Source organism: Oncorhynchus kisutch, unplaced genomic scaffold (genome assembly GCF_002021735.2).
Source record: "Oncorhynchus kisutch isolate 150728-3 unplaced genomic scaffold, Okis_V2 scaffold3655, whole genome shotgun sequence".
Classification (NCBI taxonomy): domain Eukaryota; kingdom Metazoa; phylum Chordata; class Actinopteri; order Salmoniformes; family Salmonidae; genus Oncorhynchus; species Oncorhynchus kisutch.
Genome location: NW_022265600.1, coordinates 1 through 9,187, shown reverse-complemented (window position 1 = coordinate 9,187; position 9,187 = coordinate 1). Strand labels below are relative to the sequence as shown.

Here is a 9,187-nt window from a genome sequence, read left to right as displayed (position 1 = left end):
ACTGAACAGTATAGCTTGGGTTGGTCTACTATTATCCTACTGAACAGTACAGCTTGGGTTGGTCTACTATTATCCTACTGAACAGTACAGCTTGGGTTGGTCTACTATTATCCTACTGAACAGTACAGCTTGGGTTGGTCTACTATTATCCTACTGAACAGTACAGCTTGGGTTGGTCTACTATTATCCTACTGAACAGTACAGCTTGGGTTGGTCTACTATTATCCTACTGAACAGTACAGCTTGGGTTGGTCTACTATTATCCTACTGAACAGTACAGCTTGGGTTGGTCTACTATTATCCTACTGAACAGTACAGCTTTGGTGGGTCTACTATTATCCTACTGAACAGTACCACTTGGGTTGGTCTACTATTATCCTACTGAACAGTACCACTTGGGTTGGTCTGACTGTGAAAGACCAATATGGGATTCATCATTTAGGTCATTCAGTGTGTATCACTGTTTCTTGTGCTTTCACACAGGGTGCCTTTCCTTCTCTGGGCCGTTTGGAAAATGTTTTGCTAAATTAGAGTACTGTATACCCACTTCTCCAGGCACCACTACACCACTGCCTACAGCTTTCAACATACCAGTATTTAGTTTGGAAACATTCAGAAGAAATGCTGGTATAATTAATACAATAATAAAATATGTCAAATTTTCAATTTATGTGTTTCAAAATTGGTTGCAGGGCTACAATAATCGATATTCTCAAAGTTGAGTTTGAGTTTGTCTTTGCAGGGGGACTCTTATTTAGAAGAAAATAATCTGATGATGTGCTGCCAACATATTATCCTGCTGCTAGCAGAACGGTAATATAGGCATTTAACCTCGAATATTTGTACGGTGTGCTGCGAGGTACAATCTGCAGAGATCTCCATAGAGACGTAGATCAATAAGAGGTTATTTCCACCAGGGGGCGACAAACGGCAGTTAATATTCAAGAATAGAGCACCACCCAATGTGTAGGCTACCTTTGACAAGTGGTCAGTTTGGAGATCCTCCGGCCTGGGCCAGGGGTGCGTCCCAAAAGTATTTACTGCTTCCTGAAGTGTGCACTCGTTCACTACACCCCATAAAGTGTAAAAGCATGCTAATCAATTCTTGCTAATCAATCAATTCAAATCCTGTCCATGAAGAGAAGTGAACAAGTGCACACTTTGGGAGGAAGGAGAGATTATTGGGGCAGAGACCAGGTATGTAGATGTTTCCCCAGCCAGGTACCACTACAACACATACCAGTCAATCAATATAGCATCACTTTGGGAGGAAGGAGAGATTATTGGGGCAGAGACCAGGTATGTAGATGTTTCCCCAGCCAGGTACCACTACAACACATACCAGTCAATCAATATATCATCACTTTGGGAGGAAGGAGAGATTATTGGGGCAGAGACCAGGTATGTAGATGTTTCCCCAGCCAGGTACCACTACAACACATACCAGTCAATCAATATATCATCACTTTGGGAGGAAGGAGAGATTATTGGGGCAGAGACCAGGTATGTATAATACATCATAGTCTATGTGGAGGATAAATAACTACACACCAGGACAACAATACATCATAGTCTATGTGGAGGATAAATAACTACACACCAGGACAACAATACATCATAGTCTATGTGGAGGATAAATAACTACACACCAGGACAACAATACATCATAGTCTATGTGGAGGATAAATAACTACACACCAGGACAACAATACATCATAGTCTATGGAGGATAAATAACTACATTGATGTCTTCTGTCTTTCTGTTTGTTTGTAGTTTCTCACTGTTTGAATTAGCAGGTGATATTATTAGCCTCTGATCTGTGTGTGAGAGAGAGACAGAAAGACAGACAGAAAGAGCGAGAGACACAGAGACAGACAGAAGAGTCCCCTAAGCAAGCTGGACCTGGGGCTCTGTTCACAAACACAAACAGACCCCACAGAGCCCCAGGACAGCACACATATTAGACCCAACCAATCATGAGAAAACAAAAAGATGATTACTTGACACATTGGAAATAATTATCAAAAAACAGAGCAAACTACAATGTTATTTAGTCTGTCCACGAGGGGAGTCACACAAGACTGATCTCAGTTAATTCATACTGTATGTTGTAGTCTGTCCAAGAGGGGAATCACACAGACTGATCTCAGTAGTCTGTTCAAGAGGGGAGTCACACAAGACTGATCTCAGTTAATTCATACTGTATGTTGTAGTCTGTCCACGAGGGGAGTCACACAAGACTGATCTCAGTTAATTCATACTGTATGTTGTAGTCTGTCCAAGAGGGGAGTCACACAAGACTGATCTCAGTAGTCTGTTCAAGAGGGGAATCACACAGACTGATCTCAGTTAATTCATACTGTATGTTGTAGTCTGTCCAAGAGGGGAATCACACAGACTGATCTCAGTTAATTCATACTGTATGTTGTAGTCTGTCCAAGAGGAGAATTATACAGACTGATCTCAGTTAATTCATACTGTATGTTGTAGTCTGTCCAAGAGGGGAATCACACAGACTGATCTCAGTTAATTCATACTGTATGTTGTAGTCTGTCTAATAATTAAATCACACAAGACTGACAGCCTGTAATTTTATTAAAAACATTCAGTTGATTACATGGCAGTTTAGAGAGCAACATCATGACAATAATCTACTTCATAATCAATAATCTATTTCATAACATTTATAATCAATAACATCATTATCTCTATACTACTAACAACATAACACTAATCTACATCATAATCAATATCATAACATTTATAATCAATAACATCATTATCTCTATACTACTAACAACATAACACTAATTTACATCATAATCAATATCATAACGTTTATAATCAATAACAACATGAGAGGTAAACAACAACAAACCCATTTATTAAAAAATATTTCAAAATACAAAGACTGAACAGATGATTATAATAATACCTGGACTAATAATGGAAACACTTCAAGATAAAGAATCTAAGAGACACTAAATAAGATAAAGAATCTAAGAGACACTAAATAAGATAAAGAATCTAAGAGACACTAAATAAGATAAAGAATCTAAGAGACACTAAATAAGATAAAGTATCTAAGAGACACTAAATAAGATAAAGAATCTAAGAGACACTAAATAAGATAAAGAATCTAAGAGACACTAAATAACATCAATAAATGAAGACAAAAGCAAAAACCAAACATTCTGGAAAAGAAAACAAAAGAGATTTATTGAGCTCTTAAAATAATCAAACCCCATGTTACCCCAAAACCACATGTTACCAAAACCCCATGTTACCCCAAAACCACATGTTACCCCAAAACCCCATGTTACCCCAAAACCACATGTTACCCAAAACCCCATGTTACCCAAACCCCATGTTACCAAAACCCCATGTTACCCAAACCCCATGTTACCAAAACCCCATGTTACCAAAATCCCATGTTACCAAAACCCCATGTTACCCCATGTTACCAAAACCCCATGTTACCCAAATCCCATGTTACCCCAAAACCACATGTTACTCCAAACCCCATGTTACCCAAAACCCCATGTTACCCGTTGTTACCTAAACCCCATGTTACCCCATGTTACCAAAACCCCATGTTACTCAAACCCAATGTTACCCAGAACCCCATATTACCCAGAACCCCATGTTACCCAAAACCCAATGTTACCCAGAACCCCATGTTACCAAAAACCCCATGTTACCCAGAATCCCATGTTACTCAAACCCCAATGTTACCCTAAACCCAATGTTACCCTAAACCCCATGTTACCCAAAACCCTATGTTACCCAGAACCCCATGTTTCACCAAAACCCCATGTTACCCCAAAACCCCATGTTACCCCAAAACCCCACGTTACCCAGAACCCCATTATACCCTAAACCCAATGTTACCAAAACCCCATGATACCCAAAACCCCATGTTACCCAAACCCAATGTTACCCTAACCCCAATGTTACCCGAAACACCATGTTACCCAAAACCCCATGTTACCCAAAACCCCATGGTGGTTGCAATCACTCCTTTTAGATTTCTTCCAAGGTTCTAGAAAGATAAACTTATTCTGAACTTGTTATTAAAATTAGAACCACTTCAGGTTTGTCACCACATTTTAAACATCAGTCCACTGTTGACCATCGATTTAAAACACAAAACTGACCTAAGATCAGCATGTAGGGTCAGCTTCATTCTACTCCTACTCCGTCCCCTGGGCTGCTCTCTCCTCTCCCGGTCCAGCTTCAGCTCTGGAGCTCAGAGAGACCATCTCCATGGCATTGACATAAAGATCCATGCTGCTCACCCTGTTCACTCTCTTCTGCCTCCTGGTGGGCTAGGGAGACACAGCACCAACAGTCAGACATTTACTCTCTAGTATCTCCATTCTCTCTCTCTCCCCCTCACCCTCTCCCTCTAGTTTAAATGACTTGTAACATCTGAGTAAATGTCTTTACCTTGTAGTACAGGTAGGAGGTGGTGATGGCTGTCAGTAGGATCAGCAGCACTACAACGTGTCTGATGATGAAGGCTGGCAGAGGAGAGGCTGGAAACAGAAACACCTTTGATGAGGGGACTGATCATCATCACATAGATCTGTGGGAAATCTGTCAATGACAAAGTTATAAGTCTGGTTCATGTTCAGTTACCTGTGATGGTGAGGGAGAGGAGCTCACTCTCAGAGGAGAAGTTATGAGAGAAAACATAATTGTCATAAACACAGCTGTAGTTCCCTTGGTGGGAGTCATCTGCAGCAGGGAAGAGGAAGGCAGCAGAGTGATTGACAGCTAGCTGGGTTCTGTTGGAGCCGGTGAACGTGAGGAGGAAGGAGCCTCCTGGGTACTGTGGCTGAGTGGAGCAGGTGATGGTGAAGTTGTAGCCCCTGAACATCTCGGGCCCCTGGTGGCCCCTGAAGACCCCACCCATTGAGTCAGTCAGGAAGATATCAGGCTGGACCAGGAGATCTGTAACAATAAAAGAGAACAAGAAAAACCTCTTCAACTAGTTTCCTATAGATATGACAATAACATCAGCATGTAACAGTGCCAGCCACCCTCCCTCACAGGGCAACATGAGTAGTGGGCCTACAGTCACTGAGACAACATATGTTGATATCAGGCTGAAGCAGGACATCTGGAACAAGAGGAGAGAAAAAGAAAACGTAGCTCCTCAACTACTTTCCTCATTTAGATGTGACAATAACATGACATGTGACAGTGGTAGTGAGTAGAGACGTTCACTGAGGTAACACTCAAACACAAAAGCATTCTGGGATATTTAAGTTGTATTTGATTCCTACTTGACTGGGTGATCTATTTAGTAAAGCAGACTGACAAGTTAAACAGTCATCATGAGAGGTGCAGAGGAAGTTGTATGAATGAAGGAAATCAGTTGAATGTAATTCTAATATGTTGTTATTACCTGAGCAGATCACTGTGAATCCAGGAAGTAGATCATAACTTCTCCAACACTCCCTCAGTGAAGACTCAGACCCAGAACATCTAACTCCAACCCCTAAAGTGGTGTTTCCAGGTAGTACTGAAACAGTGGAGCCACAACCCAACTGTCTACACACTACTGCAGCTTCATCCTCTTTGTTCCAGTAAGCTCCCACAGTCCTCCACTCTCCCTGGTCGTACCGCTCCACTCCACCAGCACAGCGACTGCCTCCTCCCACCAGCCTCACATCATCAGGCTCTGAGAAAAGAAAAGAGAGAGACAGTAATCTTACTATTTTCTCACTAAAACACACCTATATTGTCTCTCATATTCTTCACTCCAGGTGAGAAACAATGTTGACTGAGTGACAAACTGTTTCTTACCTGAGCAGGTGAGTCCAACAGCATTACCAGGTAGGCAGGTGTTGTTCTCTCTGTCTGAGGTGTCACAGTCCAGGAGAAGGGACTCTTTACCTTTACACTGGAACTCTTTATCCCAGTTCTGACCCTCACCTTCTCCATAGAGCCCCCCCTGTAGAGCTGCAGGAGCCCCACAGCCAACATCCCTACAGACTACCTCTGCATCCTGCCGGTCAAAGTCAGCTTCACACACTGAGGCCCAGGACTGATTGGACTTCACCTCCACTCTCCCAGAGCAGAGACCAGATCCATTCAGAAGCCGCACAGACTCTGGAGAAAAAGAGTTGGTTGAACATTCAATCAGTTTTGTTGATGACACTGTCAAGGACTAAACACAAATATGTTGGATAAAAGATTGTAGTTTGCTATGTTTGATACTGTAAGAGGTAGAAATGGGTTCTTAGTCACTCAGGATCGGGTTGGGAATAATGCAGGCAGGAGACAGGAATAAGTTCACTTCACTTTATAGAAAATAAACAGCTGGACATCCATCAGGCAGCTTCACTTCAGTACCATCTGATCTACAAGGTCTGATACTGTATGTCAGGGTCAGGATGGGCCAAGAGGAGAAAAGGTTACTGGTTATGATGACATCACTGGTGAGAACTAAGTGATAAAATATATTTGATCTTTCCCATCTCTCCCTCTTCCTCTCCTCCTCCCTCATTCTCTCTTTGTGACAGTGGTAGTGAGTAGAGACGTTCACTGAGGTGACACTCAAATACAAAGCATTCTGGGATATTTAAGTTGTATTTGATTCCTACTTGACTGAGTGATCTATTTAGTAAAGCAGACTGACAAGTTAAACAGTCATCATGAGAGGTGCAGAGGAAGTTGTATGAATGAAGGAAATCAGTTGAATATAATTATAATATGTTGATATTTCCTGAGCAGATCACTGTGAGTCCAGGAAGGAGATATAATACATGGACAAAAGTATGTGGAACTCAGCAGTGAGTTTTACAACAGAGGATTATTTTTACGCTCTACGTGGTTCAACACTCGGCGGTCCGTTCTGTGAGCTTGTGTTGTCTACCACTTCACGGCTGAGCCGTTGTTGCTCCTAGACTTGCCACATTGAAATTCACTGACATCTTCAGTAAGGACATTTTACTGCTGATATTTGTCTATGGAGATTGCATGGCCATGTGCCTAATTTGATTCACCTGTCAGGTGTGGCTGAAATAGCTAAACCAACTAATGTCCACATACTATTGACCATATAGTGTATCTTGTTATTACCTGAGCAGATCACTGTGAGTCCAGGAAGGAGATCATAACTTCTGGAACACTCCCTCAGTGAAGACTCAGACCCAGAACAGGAAACTCCAAACCCTCTAGTGGTGTCTCCAGGTAGTACTGAAACAGTGGAGCCACAACCCAGCTGTCTACACACTACTGCAGCTATATCCCTCTGGTCCCAGTCATCAGCTCCCACAGTCCTCCACTCCTCCCTGGTCGTACCACTCCACTCCACCAGCACAGCGACTGTCTCCTCCCACCAGCCTCACATCATCAGGCTCTGAGAAAAGAAAGAGAGAGACAGTAATCTTACTATTTTTCTCACTAAAACACACTATATTGTCTCTCATATTCTTCACTCCAGGTGAGAAACAATGTTGATTGAGTGACAAACTGTTTCTTACCTGAGCAGGTGAGTCCAACAGCATTACAGGTAGCAGGTGTTGTTCTCCTCCTCTGTCTGAGGTGTCACAGTCCAGGAGAAGGGACTCTTTGCCTTTACACTGGAACTCTTTATCCCAGGTCTGACCCTCTCCTTCTCCATAGAGCCCCCCCTGTAGAGCTGCAGGAGCCCCACAGCCAACATCCCTACAGACTACCTCTGCATCCTGCCGGTCAAAGTCAGCTTCACACACTGAGGCCCAGGACTGATTGTACTTCACCTCCACTCTCCCAGAGCAGAGACCAGCTCCATCCACAAGCCGCACAGACTCTGGAGAAAAAGAGTTGGTTGAACATTCAATCAGTTTTGTTGATGACAACTGTCAAGGACTAAACACAAATATGTTGGATAAAAGATAGTAGTTTGCTATGTTTGATACTGTAAGAGGTAGAAATGGGGTTCTTAGTCACTCAGGATCAGGTTGGGAATAATGCAGGCAGGGAGACAGGAATAAGTTCACTTCACTTTATAGAAAATAAACAGCTGGACGTCCATCAGGCAGCTTCACTCAGTACCATCTGAACTACAATGATCTGGCCCATGAACATCTCCCATAAACCAATATGACAAACACAAATATAATGTTTAAATACATCTGACATCTCTCCCTCTATTTAAATGAAATAAAAACACATAAAACATGATACATGGTAATATTGTATAATGTATAATAAATCTCTCAATATGACCAGTCTCTTACCTGAACAGGTCACATGATGATAATATTCACCATCACAGAAACCAGGTCCTCCTCTGATGTCACACTGTCTAATAGAAGACTTATCTCCACTACAACTATATAGTGTGACTCCTCTTCTTTCCATCTTCAATCAGAGGTCCTCTAGATACAGATACAGGATTCCCACAGTCCATCTCTCTACTACACACAACCTTAATCTCTCTCATCATTCTCCCACAACCACTAAAACATAGACCTGTCCACTCTCCTCCATAGAAGACTTCCACTGTCCCAGAACAGGAAGTGGTCCCATTCACCAGTCTGACTGAGTCTTCAGCTGTAAACAGCAGAGAGGAAAACACAGTGGTGAGGACAGATGATGACAGTGATTCTGTTATTCTAACAGCAGTGATGCTTTGTGGTTGACAAGTATTAGTAGTTCCATAAAACACTACTTGTTATTGGGGTTTAGAATGGTTTGTATGGACACATGAATTTCTCCATGTGGGATAATAAAGTTGACTAGAATTGAACTGCTATAATCACTGTAGATTTATACTCTACCTACCTGGTGGACTGACGCTTGTAGGCCTGGAGATCTGAGGAGAAAGAGAGAGACAGAGGAGAGAGAGAGAAAGAGACAGAGAGACAGAGAGAAACAAAGGAGAAAGGGAGGAGTCAGAGGAAGAGAGAGACAGAGGTTAAATGAACATCAACATGACCTTTCATGATGTGATGGGGAAGACAGGCTTATCGTTGGTATGGTGCAACAACACCCATGTGTACATACACTATATATACAAAAGTATGTGGACACCCTTCAAATTAGTGGATTCTATTTCAGCCACACCCCTTCCTGACAGATGTATAAAATCAAACACTCAACCATGCAATCTCATAGACAAACATTGGCAGTAGAATGGCTTAATGATGAGCTCTGTGACTTTCCATCCCTTCTCCCCTCTTCTCTCTT

At 42.2% G+C, this 9,187-nt stretch overlaps 1 protein-coding gene across 1 annotated transcript; it reads right to left on the bottom strand.

Moving 5' to 3' along the window:
* Window positions 1-2,291: 2,291 nt before the first annotated feature.
* Window positions 2,292-8,813, bottom strand: LOC116371770 (deleted in malignant brain tumors 1 protein-like; the record flags this gene model as incomplete). Its single annotated transcript, XM_031820780.1, has 4 exons — window positions 2,292-2,315; window positions 4,764-4,957; window positions 7,094-7,305; window positions 8,783-8,813. Coding segments are annotated over 4 exons (461 nt in total), but the record flags the coding sequence as incomplete, so codon positions are not given.
* Between the last annotated feature and the right edge of the window lie 374 nt (window positions 8,814-9,187).